This window comes from Capra hircus, chromosome 10 (assembly GCF_001704415.2).
Source record: "Capra hircus breed San Clemente chromosome 10, ASM170441v1, whole genome shotgun sequence".
Taxonomy (NCBI): Eukaryota; Metazoa; Chordata; class Mammalia; order Artiodactyla; family Bovidae; genus Capra; species Capra hircus.
Window position 1 is genome coordinate 11,029,239 of NC_030817.1, and position 15,139 is coordinate 11,044,377.

Here is a 15,139-nt window from a genome sequence, read left to right on the forward strand (position 1 = left end):
TAGAAGTCATACCTTTGGGTCTTGATGATGTGCTTCAGGGGATGGTATTAAGTCACCAGTAGGTAAATGACTTAGGGCTTCCCTGGTGGCTCAGCTGGTAAAGAATCCGCCTGCAATGCTGGAGACCTGGGTTCGATCCCTGGGTTGGGAAGATGTCCTGGAGACGGGAAAGGCTACCCACTCGAGTATTCTGGCCTGTATAGTCCATGGGGTTGCAAAGAGTCAGACACGACTGAGCGACTTTCACTTCACTTCAGGAAAACTTTAGGATGTTGGAGTCTGTTGTGTACTTATTGCAGCCATTAGAAAACTCCCAGAAGAGAATGACAAGCACAGGTTGAAACTGGGCTGTCTAAGAGCAGAGAGAAAGATCTAGGGGCATGGGAGACTGAAAATCTGCCATCTTTAGTCCATATTTACTGAGTCTGATCATTTGGAGTCTTTCAGAGTTGGAAAAGCCAAATCGTCTATCTATGCTAAAATTAGTCCAAGTAAGAGAGGGAGGTAGGACATTTAGCAAAAGTTTAAATGAGGTAAAAAAAAAACAAGCCCGATTTCTCAGGTTCAGGCACTTCTACTCAAGCATTTCTCACCAAAGGAGACCCAAGTCCATTGTTTTGGATTCCCTCAAGATAAAGGTTATTCAACTGAGGGCCCCCAGGAATCTCCAGGATGCTGAGGTGGTGGTTAGGACACTGACATTTTCAGACACAGAGTCAATGTCTAGACAAATCTTGGGCTATGGCTAGTAGCCAAGCATTAACCAAAAGAAAATAGAAGTTACTTAGCTTGTAGTACATATATTGCCAAAGAAATTCCAAACTTGACCAGCATAGTCTGTGACTGCTCTAAGGCTGTCACTGCTGTCCTGAATTGATGTAACTCTTGGAGCACTGAAGGGGAGGGTGAAACCTGGAGAGTTGTGGAGGGTGGTAGAGTCTGAGCTTTGAAGGACTCATCTTGAAACACCCCATCTCTGCTCTTATCATCATGTGACAAAAATAAATATAGTATTTTGCAATCAAAGACATTTTATCTGCTACAACTTCATCTTGAGTACACGATTTTTACTGATATCTTCAGGGCAGGGCTGCATGGAAGTCTCTTAACTCAAGGCCAGGGGCCTATGTTTTCTGTTCCAAAGGTCAATCACTGTGTTTGAGCCGCCTCCCCTATTCTCAGGTCCCTCCTTATGTTAGCCTTACAGCCAAGGCTGGATTCTGTCAGTTTTGTCTTCTTTAGTGTGGTGCATAGAGTGACCTCCCAAAGATACCTCAGCCTAGTTTCCAGAAGCTGAGAATATGGATGAAATATCGGTGCCATGATGACATTATATGGCAAGGTTGATTTTAAGATGAGGAGATTGTCTGAATGGGCCTAGTCTAATCACAGGGGCCCTTAAAAGCAGATAAATCTTTCTGATTGTTGGGAGAAGGAGAAGTCAGAGGGATTCAAAACTTGAGAAGGATTCGGTATGGAATGTTACTGGCTGCAGAGACAGAGGAGTCCCTAAGCCATGAGTGCGAATGGCTTTTAGAAGCTCAGAAAAACAGCTGGCCCAAAGCCAGCAAAGGTAACAGGGCCCCATGTCCTAGGTGCACAGAACTAAATTTTGCCAACACCATGAATGAACGTGGAACTGGATTCTCCCTCAAAGCCTCCAGATAAGAGCCCAGGTTAGCTGACACCTTGTTTTAGCATCAGGAGATGAAAGGCAGAATTGCTTGCCAGGACTGACAACCTATGGAAACAGTGAGATAATGTATGGGTGGTGGTGTTTTAAGCCATGAAATTTGTTGGAATTTGTTACACTGCAATAGAAAAAGAATACATCTGCCCTTGTTTAGCCACTCAGTCTGGTCCAGCTCTTTTTCGACCCCCTAGACTATAGCCCACCAGGCTCCTCTGTCCATGGGATTTCTCAGGCAAGAATACTGGAGTTGGTTGCCATTTTCTTCTCCAACATCCACCTTAGGCTTATGATTATTTCTAGCCATTTTTCCTGCCTTAAATTCTCTTTGAAGTGAACTCTTTCCTCTGTGTTCTAGAGACTTTTCAATCTGGAACAGTAGTTTATCAGTGAACCCCTCTCTTCACAGTTTTGATCACTGTCTTGCATAAGTACCTCCTGGAGATTCCAGGTTTCTCCTTAAACTTAAATCCCACCCCTTCTCTTTACTTCCCCTTTCCCAGTTATCTTCATCACAGCCCTATGATGTAGCTTTTATTATCTTTTAAAAGATAAACAATTTCTTTAAGGCCATACAACTGCTTATGCCTGGGCTGAGAATCCAGTTCTCCTGGTCAGAGCTCAGCTGCTTAATCACTTCCTTTTATTATTTCTCATGTTAGCTTCATGCTCTTTCTCCCTGTTAGAAATTTGAGGAGACCATTTTTTTGAAGTGATGGACTTATTTTATCATGAATTGTTTCACACTGAGGTGCAAAATGTGACGTATAAAAATGTCTTTAAGTATTTGCATTTTAACTCATTTCTAATTCTAAAATGAGAATCTTTTTTTTTTTTTTCCTGGGTTCAAGCTGTGGTAGGCATCAGTAAACAAGTACGGAGATGCTATTGGTGTCAGTGTTGGGGGAGAGGGGACAGTTTCAGCTTCCTTAGCTGTTGGCTTTTTCATTTGCATCGATGGACAGTGAGGATTAAAGGGTTAGTTCTTGGCCTTTGTTCCTGAGCAATAGCCCTAACTCCCAAAGAGGCTGGCAGAGGGTGATGGCCTTTCTGTCCTTTGACTTTTCTCATGAGTCCCTTCCCAACCTTTCCAACTCTTAAATTAACCTTATTGAACTTAAAGACCTCTGCATTACATACTGGTGTGTTTCTTGTCACTAATCAAATCACATTATTTGATTAACAATGACTGATTGTACCAAAACCTTTCTGTATCTACATTCTTCTTCACATTATCTTCCCTATCTGTTTTGAGGTTTCTCCATTTAAAAAGTGTGCCATTGAAATGCAAATCATTGTTATTTTAAGTAACATTGTATTATTTTAACCTCTGGTAAATAATAACTGGAGTCTTTTTTCTCTTGTTCTGCTCAATTTTATCTTACCTTTAAGTAATTATTTATGATCATGGATTGATGCATTTTGTTGATGAAAATCTGAAACATATACCTCAGTGTGGTACTACAGATCAGTTGTATTTTTCTGCCTTTTTCTAGCCTAAAAACTATTTTTTATTTAGAACCAGAAAAAATACAAAGTATTATTTTATGAAAGTTTCTTCTCCTTGTGGCTTAAACTTTATTTTGTTTTCTGGCAGTGTATATGGTGAATTTTACAGTAATTTTTGCTTTCTGTTCCTAATCTGATAGATTCTAAAAGAAAAGGATGAACTGAAAAGCCAGCTTTATGCAGCACTGCAACAAATAGAAAGTCTCCGAAAGGAACTGAATGATGTGCTGACCAAGCGTGCCCTTCAAGAGGAGGAGCTTCATTGTAAGGAGCAGAAGCTAAGTGATGTTAAGTCTCATCAAGCTGATCTTGAACTGGAAGTCAAGGATTCCCTGGATACCATCCATAGGCTAGAAAGTGAATTGAAAACACAGAATAAGATTCAAAGCCAGTTGAAAGCTGAGAAAACTCACCTGGAGGAACAGATTGCAGAGCTGAAGGAGAGCCAGACCAAGGACAAAGCTCAACTTCTTGAGATGCAAGAGGCCATCAAGGACTTGAGTGCCATCCGGGCAGACCTCGCGAATAAATTGGCGGAGGAACAGAGAGCTAGGAAGGAGGTCCTCAAGAACCTTTCTGACCTCAGGACACAAACGAAATCTAAAGATGAGGAAACAGCTACAGTCATTACTCAGTTAAAGCTCGAAAGAGACATTCACCAGAGGGAGCTGGAAGATCTCACATCATCATTGCAGAGTGTGAAAACGAAACACGAACACAATATCCAGGAGCTGATGAAGCACTTCAAGAAGGAAAAGAGTGAGGCTGAGAATCATATTAGGACCCTGAAGGTACCTGCGCTGAGTTATCCTGATGATACTGGAGGAAATTTTCTGGTGGCTCATGAAGTTAATAAAACGTAAACTTTTAGAGATCGTTCTGTATTCCCAAGCACTGAAGGGGAGATAAAACTAACAATAAAGAGGCGTATTCGTGCCTGTTCAGCCAGGTTGAAATGAGTTATAGCGGCCACCTGGGAGCACCTATTGCAGAGGACTGAAACCCTTTAAAAAGAACGGTTAGCTGTTCAGGAAGTTCAGGAAAGGCAGACAGAGGTGGCAGTGAGTCATGGGCCTGAAACGTGCCTGCATTCAACATTTATGATCTTCTAAAATATAAAAGGCAAAGACTTGTCAAGGCCATAGAAGCTGTAACCATGGCCCCTATTAGCATGGTAACTAAAGAGGATCAGTCTGTGGGTTTTGTAAACCCAAGGCTTTTTGAGATTTACCCCTTCTTTTCCAAGTCAGAATTGCCTGGGTAAATGTGTAATTGAGATCTTGGATTTGAGGAAGTATTTCTAAGATGTATATATCAGTATATTAGCGGTTATCACATGCAGGGGGGTCATTTCATAACATGATTGTCAGGAGTGTGATAAATCTATCCCCCCTTCCTGCTTTAGTTTTCTCTAGAGCACGCATCATCATATGATATAGATTTCATACTATTTATTTTTTAGTCTCCTTTTATTAGTATGAAAACTCCATGAGGATTGGGATTTGACTCTTGTTTACACCTATATCCCTAGTGCCCAGTGCCTGGAACATTAAAAATATCTTGTTGAATAGGTGAATACATGCATAAATCTGTAAAGATTGATTATATTTTTTCTCAAAATTCCTTGAAATACAACTACCATAAAAATGCTTGTGATAAAGATGAAATTATTAACTATAATTAAGATGCACTTGTAGAATCTTTTCAGCTAATTTATTAATTTTTCTTTAGTCCTGTTTAGTCTACTGGCTGTAGTGAATTTGGAGTTATTTAAGTTGGGGTGGGCAGAGCAGAATGGAAGCTGGAAGAAATAGGTAAGAGGCTTGCATTCTATTTCATGTAGCCTAAGACACTGTCATTTGTAAGATGGATCTTTACTGCGTGCTTAGGAAAAAAAAATTACGCCTATGAAAACGTGACATGCTGTCAACTGTAAGATAACATCCCGAGGCAGAGAAGGTAAAATGTGAAAAAATTGTATCTTTTGATATTGGTGAAGTATGGCATAATAGTCTTTCAGTTTTGGTGAGTCCATAAGCAAAAGCAGAATCAGAGATATGGAGAAGAGAATACATATATATATTTTGGAGAAGGCAGTGGCAACCCACTCCAGTACTCTTGCCTGGAAAATCCCATGGACGGAGGAGCCTGGTGGGCTGCAGTCTATGGGGTCACTAGGAGTTGGACACAACTGAGCGACTTCATTTTCACTTTTCACTTTCACGCATTGGAGAAGGAAATGGCAACCCACTTCAGAGTTCTTGCCTGGAGAATCCCAGGGACGGGGGAGCCTGGTGAGCCGCCATCCGTGGGGTTGCACAGAGTTGGACACGACTAAGTGACTTAGCAGCAGCATACATATATATGAATACGTATATAGAAAATAAAAAGCGTATCATATATGGATTGGTTGGTTGTGACAATAATAATACTAGCAGACATTTTTTTCAGCACTTAGGTTGTGCTGATTTTATTACTGTAAGAACTTTATGTGTGTTACTCATTTAATACATCATCTCTGTAGATTGTGTGATGTTAATTTCTCTCCAGTGAAGAAATTCAGACGTGAGAAGTAACTTTTCTAGGGTCTTACACTGGAGAGTAATAGAGATAGGGCTTGAACTAAGGTAGTCAGATACTTGAGGTCTTAACTACATTGCTGTACTGGAAAAGGTTTAGACTCTAGACTGGCTAGGTTTAGTTTTGGGTGACTAGTTGGATAATGAAGCTGTTTGTCCAGATGGATAATATAGACAGAGCAACATATTTGGAGAGAGTAATGTCAAATCCAGCTTCTTAACATGTTGTTGAGTTGGGTGGAAGAGACCTTAAACCTAATCATAAGAGGCTAGGTGGAACAGTTTAGTACGTGATAGGTTAGAAGTTGAGGATTAAGTGGAGATTCAAGTTAGATATTTCAGAGAAGGCAATGGCAACCCATTCCAGTACTCTTGCCTGGCAGATCCCATGGATGGAGGAGCCTGGTAGGCTGCAGTCCACAGGGTCGCTAAGAGTTGGACATGACTGAGCGACTTCACTTTCACTTTTCACTTTCATGCATTGGAGAAGGAAATGGCAGCCCACTCCAGTGTTCTTGCCTGGAGAATCCCAGGGATGAGGGAGCCTGGTGGGCTGCCGTCTCTGGGGTCGCACAGAGTTGGACGTGACTGAAGCAACTTAGCAGCAGCAGCAGCAGCAAGTTAGATATTTGGGAGCTAGTAACCCATTGTTAGTAGTTGAAATCATGGGGTTTGGATGACATTATGCAAGGAGAAAGAAGAGGATGAAATTCTAGAACACCGCTGTTTAAGGGAAGAATCGGCTAAACTGACAATGAGTTCCTAGAGGAGAACCAGAAGAGAATGGAATCTTGTAAACCTAAGGAGGACATTTTAGAAGAGTGCAGTCGTGAGTGTCAGTGCAGCAGACAGGCTAAAAGATGAACTGAATAATGCGTTCATTCCATTTGTCACAAATGTGGGGAGAAGGTCTGTGGGGAGATGTGAGGGGCTGGACCAACAACAGAGGGGGTAGATTTCAGCAGGAGACAGGGCATATCTTCCTCTGAAGGTTCTGAAAGATCTCAGTAAGCTTGGGAAGGTCGATAGGGATGGACTCTGGTTGTGGATGCGAATCTTGAGTACAGTGGCCGTGCAGTGAGTTGTTCATGGTGGTGAAGGCTGATGCCAACTGCACGAGGCCAGTCTGGGAGCAGGTGATGTGCTCCCGCGGCGCTACCACTGAAGAAGTGTCATGGACAAAGGAATGAGAGTGGAGGGAAAGGAATCGGTGACCGCAGGCTGCTTGTTTGGTAGGAAGTTCCTCGACTGGAGCTTAGATTTTCAGAGTTGAGGTCCAGGCGAGTGGTAATGCAGTGAGTTGCCATTGTGGAATGTGGGTAAAGGTGGTTGGAAGAGAATGGGTCAAATAACTTTGAGGTTAGTTTGTTGGGTAGATATTTGGGTATTCATGATGCTGTTGCAAAGGTGTTAATGGGTCACACACCAAAAACATCAGTGAAGAGGATGACTGGTCAGTTGGCTACTGCTAACCAGGAAGGCAGAGTTGAAATAGTGTGAATCTCAGTGGAAGGCAGCATTTTTGCATGAGGATGTGTATGTCATGATTTGTTAGGTCATGAATTGAGAAATGGTTCTTTCAAGGAACTTTTGGTTTTCCTGGGAATGTTGAAACTGCACCCTCTCTTTCTCCTTGGTATTACCAACATATTTCCTATTCTCATCATCACTATGTGTGATAAACGTGCATTCCAGCCGGAGTTGGTAATAATTTAATCAGTCCTTGCAGATTTAAGATCATCTGTGTAAAAACATCATTCTCATATTGTATTGAAAATATGCTTTCTTGAGAGGGAAGTGAAGTCAGGAGGTACAGCCTGGTTGACAGAAACTGCATTTGCCCCTGGACGCCTTGGCATATGAACAAGATAGCATGCATCATAGTAGCAAGTGGACTTCAGCCTGCTGATTTGGACTGTGGAGACGTGAGACACAGCTCTGAGGAGCCTCCCTACTTCCCCCTTAGTCCCTCTTTCTACCCCCAACTCCTCCCTTTCAGCCTTCAGATACCACCTATGTTGCCTCTTTCAGAATGATGATCCAAGTGTATCACTTCCTGCTCAGAAACCTTCAAAACCCATTACTATCTCAGGAACAAAGTCTCAGATCTAGTCCAGTCCTCCCTGATGTGGTCCCACCTGAGCTGTTCACAGTTGGAGCCTTTTTCTGTTCCGCAACTGGCCTCTTACAAACGGAAAACCATTTCCTACACCGACTTCTCACTGCCTGCTCTTCGTCCTGATTGTCTTTCCCCCCAGTCTGCAGGAGGAAAAGGGCTGCCTAACCTTTTAAGGCCCAGTTAATTTTTTACCTCTCTTATGGATTCACTGAAGATGGATATATCTCAACTGAGGTTGAGATAAATCTCTTGCTCCTCTGTTTCCATAGCGGTCTGTGGCTACCACTAGTACAGTACATTTAGGCTGCCTAATATTTTGGTGTGTTTGGGGTATAGTCATACCTCTGCAGAAGGACAGGCAGCAGGTATTAGTTGCTTAGATTTTTTTTTTTCGGTTTGTTTGTTTTTTATTTGGAGACTGAGATGAGGGATTTGGTAGTCACTCTTTAATGTGGTACAACAGCAGCAGCATATGTGCTTAAAAGGAGACCAGGGATTGTGAGAGCTCAGTACTGTTCTCTTAAACTGAAATCACCCCTGAGGGACAACCCCACCTCATGCTGTTTTATTAATATAATCCTGTACTTTTGACTCATTTATATTATTTTTTAAATATAAATTTATTTATTTTAATTGGAGGTTAATTGCTTTACAATATTATATTGGTTTTGACATATATCAACATGTATCTGCCACAGGTATACACGTGTTCCCCATCCTGAACCTCCCTCCCTCCTCCCTCCCTGTACCATCCCTCTAGGTCATCTCAGTGCCCCAGCCCCAAGCATCCAGTATCATGCATTGAACCTGGACTGGCGACTCGTTTCATATATGATATTATACATGTTTCAATGCCATTCTCCCAAATCATCCCACCCTCTTCCTCTCCCATAGAGTCCATAAGACTGTTTTATACATCTGTGTCTCTTTTGCTGTCTCGCATATTAAAAACAGTTGATAGCAGTGGTCATCATCAAAGGTTTAATATGTCGAGTTATGTACAAGAGGGCTATAGATAAATAGCTCTGTAAATGTTGTGTTTCTCTTTTGGCTTCACCTTAATTTATCACTTTTTCTGAGTCTAGTAAGTGCTGATACATTACCCATTTTTTTTCTCTGCACAAATTATATACTTTTCCCTATCAAGACCTACCCTTCTCATGCCTATTTTTTGAATTTAAATGTAAAATATTTTAATGAAATACTCTTGCTGCTATTAATATCTGAAGGCTCTTTGAAGGTTATTTGAAGGCTGTTATTGCCTCAAGATGATTTCAACAAAGGTAATTTTGTAGAGTCTTACTGGGGTCGGAAGGCCAAGAGTAGACTTGTGTATTTTTGCCATTTGCTGGCCATATGATCTTTGTCAGGTTACTTAACCTCTTTGTACTTCATCAGTAGAATGGGAGCAGTCACGTCTTTCTCTCTCACAGGGTTTTTGTGAGTGACATCACTGTGTAAACCCTAAAATGAAATGTAAACATAATAATGAGACCACCAAAAGAAGTAAGTTCTTCGTCAAACCTAGGCATTAGTGTTCTGGTAAATGTTCTAAAACAAGTTCTCTGGGGGCAAAGGAAGGAGCCCTGATCTGTAGCATTTGCCAAATTCAGTGATTTAAGAGCCCCCTTCTGACTGGTTTCAAGCCATCAAACAGCATCACTGGACACAGAGTTGGGAGCTGAATACAGCGGCTCCCTGAGAGTCTCTGTGAGCTGGTCCAGCTCACCAATGGCCTTAGGGCAAGACTGTCTATACCCATGCTCTTTATAAGACACAAAGAACGGCCAGGCATTCTGCTGAAGCTTAAAATCATAATGGAACAGTTTTCCTGATGGGAGACTCTATTTTGAAAATTTATTTTTGGATAGTGAATACAGGATTCCTAATTTAAAAAAAAGATCAGTTCTTTTGTTAACTCAAAGTGGCATCAGGTCTTCACTGAATTTTGTGGGGTGAATAAGATGGAGATTTTGTCTCAAACTCACACACGTCTTCCCTTCGGGAAACTACTTCCCATGATTATGTTCCCGTGTACCTAATTAAATCCATACAGTGAACGTATGCAAAGAAGTGAATATATTTTGCACACTGAAACATATTTTAAACAGATTCTATGTAGTTGCTTACAGGCTGTCAGTAGCTGGTGGGTGTAACTAGTACTAACCGCATTGCAAGTGCACCCAGCTGGTGTTTAAAACCTTATGATATACGTACTTTTCAAGGTAGTAAGGCAGAGCAGCTGAAAACGTGGGCAGTAGAGACAATCTCTGGGTTCAAATCCTGGCTGTGTTATGGTCGCTGCAGCCCCTTGGGAGAATTATTAGTGTTGTTCTGCTTGAGTTTCAAAAAAGGAGACAGTAATAATATCTCCCTGGTCAGGTTGTGGTGAGGATGAAATGAGGAAAAGCTATACAAAAAGGTCTTAATGCCATGCTGACAGAGCCAGCATCCACATTATTGTCCTTTCAAAGGTATTTAAGTTCACATACCTAGCAAATCTTTGTTGAATCCCCTCCACACATTATTCCTAATAATATTAGGAAATTACTAATTTTTTTTTAAAGCTGATTCTGGTTATATTTCAAATAATAAACGAAAACCAGGCACATTATTGCATTATTGGTACTGAAATAATCCCTGCTAAACGTTTTTTACATACTTAGTTGTTTATAGTTTTTTCGTTGCTGCGATTCATAATCTTTTTAACCCCACAAGAGTGCTATTTATAATTACATTGCACAAAAACACACAGTTCTTTAACAGAAAACGAGGAGGTAGCTTGGAAAGGAATATTGTGATGCTCCTCTTATAGAAAAGGAAACTGATCAGGCAGCAATATCCCACAGTGTGTCCTTGGGGGGCATTTCTCGGCAGGTAGTGTCCCTTCTTTGGGTTACACAGACCCCTGCTTACACCTTTATTAAGAGCTTCTTACTCATCGTTGTCAGACTTGATTGTTGCATCTGTGTCTTTTATGGTTCATGCCTGTTACCTTCAGCACCTAGTACAGTACCTTGCACTTACTTGGTTGCCCAGTTAGTGCTAAGCAGAGCTTGAACATACGGAAAGAATGTTTCCTTTGCATGTCTGTCTATGTGGAAATGCTTAGAAGTGGCAAAATCTCCAAGTATTTGCCCACTGATATAACGTGGAATTTCTCTTATGTACAGTTTGGCTGTGGCCAGTGGACTTTCTCTTTTCTCCTTTTTTTTCCCTCAGGCAGAAAGCTTAGAAGATAAGAATATGGCTAAGGTCCAGCGTTGTCAGCTGGAGAAGCTGAAATCACAGTATGACAGACTGACAGAGGAATTAACCCAGAATGAAAATGAGAACAAAAAATTGAAGCTAAAATACCAGTGTTTGAAGGATGAACTAGAAGAAAAGGTAAAGATGTGGATGGATTCTAATTGAAAAGGCTTATTTGCATTTCTTCTAGAACATAGAAGTTAATAAATGCTAATTTTCAGCTTTCATAGAAAAGTTGTATCAGTGCTAGATACAGTCATAGAAGTTTATTAGGATGCTGTGATTTTTATTCTTTCAACAACTAGTAACTTTCTAATACTTTTTATTTTAAATTTCTAATGGATCTTAAAATAGGTATTTACAGGCAAGGTAGCAAAGAAAGGAGTTATGGTTTATTGAAGACCTACTCTATGGCAAGCATTTATGCCAACAGATTGATTTATGTGTGCTCATTTAATTCACACAACTCTTTGAGTTAGATTTTATTGATCCCTTTAACCCATGAGGAAACCATGGTTCAAATAAAATATGTAATAGTTAAGTGGTCACTGTGCACTAGGCACTCTTCATGCTCATAGTCATTTTATGAAATTGATACTATTAGGCTCATTTTTGAAGTTACAGAGACTGAAGTTTAAGAAGATTGGTAACCTTGGAACATTACCAGCAGACTCACTGCTTTCCTGTCAGTACAAATTTGGGGTGTATCTGCTGTATATCAGAGCATTTCAGGTGGCACTAGTCAGAGAAGGCGATGGCACCCCACTCCAGTACGCTTGCCTGGAGAATCCCATGGATGGAGGAGCCTGGTGGGGTATAGTCCATGGGGTCACTAAGAGTCACACACGACTGAGCAACTTCACTTTCCCTTTTCACTTTCATGCATTGGAGAAGGAAATGGCAACTCACTCCAGTGTTCTTGCCTGGAGAGTCCCAGGGACAGGGAAGCCTGGTGGGCTGCTGTCTCTGGGGTCGCACAGAGTTGGACACAACTGACACGACTTAGCAGCAGCAGCAGCAGTGGTAAAGAACCCACCTGGCAATGCAGGAAACATAAGAGACACAGGTTCAATCCCTGGGTCGGGAAGATCCCCTGGAGGAGGGCATGGCAACCGCCTCTGGTATTCTTGCCTGGAGAATCCTGTGGCCAGAGGAGCCTGATGGGCTACAGTCCATGTTGTTGTTGTTCAGTCACTCAGTTGTGTCTGACTGCTTGTGATCCCATGTACTACAGTATGCCAGGCTTCCCTGTCCTTCACCATCTCCTGGAGTTACTCAAACTCATGTTCATTGAGTCAGTGATCACATCCAGCCACCTCATCCTCTGTTGCCCCCTTCTCTTCATGCAGGGTCGCAAAGAGTCAGACACAAATGAAGCGACTTAGCATGCATGCACACTATGTATCAGGCATAGGGTAGAATACTAGGGACTTTCAGCAAGTCACTACTTTTGTGGCAAAGTGTCGACTAAGGATAGAAGATAGAATATTTAAATTTGTGTTCTGTGTCTTTCATTTCAGTTCAGTTGCTCAGTTGTATCCGACTCTTTGTGACCCCATGGACCCCCGTCCATCACCAACTCCCAGCGTTTACTCAGACTTATGTCCATTGAGTCAGTGATGCCATCCAACCTTCCCTGTGTCTTTACCAGCTTCTTGAAAAGATTTGCCTTCCAGTGTGATATAAGTCAAATAGAGAAAAGACTTTTAGCATTTGGATAATAGGATAGGGCAAGATAGACTGGGCCAGATGAATCCTATTCTTGATAAGTGTTACTAACTAACATCTGTGATAAAGGAATTATCAAGGGGTAGGGGTGTCATAAAACTCTGCATAAACCTCTAGAAGAAACTTTCATGCTTTGCTCTTCCTTTCCTCTGTCATTTCTGTATATATATATTTACCTTTCTAGTAATTGTTAAAATCAAGGAAATGAAATTTAAGTAAACTTCGTGTTTATGATTAAATGTGCTTAAGTTGCTAAATTTAGGCCTACAACCTTGACAGTTGTTGTAATTTAGCTCTTATGTCATACTTTGTTTTCATTATGTCTAATGTTCACAAATATTTAATGTATCTGTTTTCAGGGTATAGTTGCTTTGGAGATAATGCTTAATTTTCCAAGTTTTTCATAATTAAAATGTAGCCAGAAAGTTGTATTAACGTGTTATATACTTAGTTATTTGCATATAGGAACTAGTGGAGACATTTTTGATACATTGAAGGTGTAAAGGTTACCTTATTCTGCTTAGAATAAATGTTTCTTCACTATTATATTTGTGATGTTTCAGATATATATGGATTATCATGCATTCATATAAATGGAACATTCAAGACTTCCCTGGTGGACCAGTGGTTAAGACTTCGTTCTTCCCCTGCAAGGGGCTTGCGTTTGATCCCTGGTTGAGGAACTAAGATCCCGCATGCCCCATGGCACAGCCAAAATTAAATAAATAAGTAAATACATAGAACATTTACCTTAGAACAGAGTTTTTGTCAACTATGAATTGTTACCTGCTATGAGCGCTTGCCATCTACCTCTGTAAGGATTAAATCATGTGCTGCTCTGGCTGTTGACTTTCAATACCTCCCTAAGGGACTTCAAGGTAGAGATCAGGGATGAGGCACTCTATGCTCTGGGAAAACTGGCAGAACAGGTCTCCAGAGAGATAGATATTTTCAGGAGCTGATTTTATGAAACCAATCCTTGTACCTGCTCACATCTAGAAAAGCCCTAAATCCTTTGCTGGTGACATCAGTTCCTTGTGACTAGCAGAAAGCCTTTGCAAAGATAAATGTTTGGTTGCATGAACTCCGTGTTCACCACCAGAATCACATAGATATTGACTTCACCCCCTACCTCTTTGAAGCAGTTGCCCAGAGCTCTCTGAGGTGCTGTCTCCCAGGCTGCAGCCCTCATTTTGCCCCAGATAAAGCTTAACTCTTATGTTGTATGTTTTTTTCAGTCGACAGTTTCTAGAGTTAGTGGTTGTCTAGTAGATTCTCCCTAGCCTCCCTTAGTGGTTTCCCTGTCCACAATTTCAGTTACCTGCCACAGCAGATTACTGAAATTACCAATTTTGGACCAATTGCAGTGCAGAAAGATTAATTGGAAAATTCTAGAAATCTAAGTTTTAAGTGAAGTCGCTCAGTTGTGTCCAACTCTTTTCGACCCCGTGGACTGTAGCCCACCAAGCTCCTCCATACGTGGGATTCTCCAGACAAGAATACTGGAGTGGGTTGCCATTTCCTTCTCCAGGGGATCTTCCTGACCCAGGGATCGAACCCAGGTCTCCTGCATTGCAGGCAGACGCTTTAACCTCTGAGCCACCGGGGAATTGCACATAATTCTGAGTAACATGGTGAAATCTTCCTCTGCTGCTGCTGCTAAGTCGCTTCAGTCATGTTTGACTCTGTGTGACCCCTTAGATGGCAGCCTACCAGGCTCCCCCGTCCCTGGGATTCTCCAGGCAAGAACATTGGAGTGGGTTGCCATTTCCTTCTCCAGTGCATGAAAGTGAAAAGTGAAAGGGAAGTCGCTCAGTCATGTCTGACTCTTAGCGACCCCATGGACTGCAGCCTACCAGGCTCTTCTGTCCATGGGATTTTCCAGGCAAGAATACTGGAGTGGGGTGCCATTGCCTGTTCCACTTTTTTCCACCTGGGATGCCCTCTTATCTCAATCTGCTGCTAACATCCAACCAGCCACATCATCATGGCTTGATGGCCCAGAATCACCCAAAGCAGGTGAGATCCTCCTTCTGAGGTATTATCAGAAGGTCAGTAGTAGCTTAATGCTGTCTCATCATGTAGGCATTTTAATGTCTGATATCCTCACCAGAAGTGTGGTGAATATGGTACAGTAAGATATTTTGATAAAGAAAGAGACCACCTTCATATAACTTTTATTACAGTGTATCATTACAGTTGCCCTATGTCATTATTAGTTACTATTGGTAATCTCTTACTGTGCTGGTTTATAAGTTAAACTTT

At 41.5% G+C, this 15,139-nt stretch overlaps 1 protein-coding gene across 1 annotated transcript in view; it reads left to right on the forward strand.

The window, feature by feature from the left end:
* The window catches only part of CEP128 (centrosomal protein 128), a 466,954-nt gene that overhangs the window by 173,549 nt on the left and 278,266 nt on the right, over positions 1–15,139 (forward strand). Inside the window, exons 14-15 of the mRNA XM_018053897.1 lie at positions 3,340–3,990; positions 11,120–11,284. Coding sequence (XP_017909386.1) covers positions 3,340–3,990; positions 11,120–11,284 — 816 coding nt within the window. The remainder of the gene's footprint in view (positions 1–3,339; positions 3,991–11,119; positions 11,285–15,139) is intronic.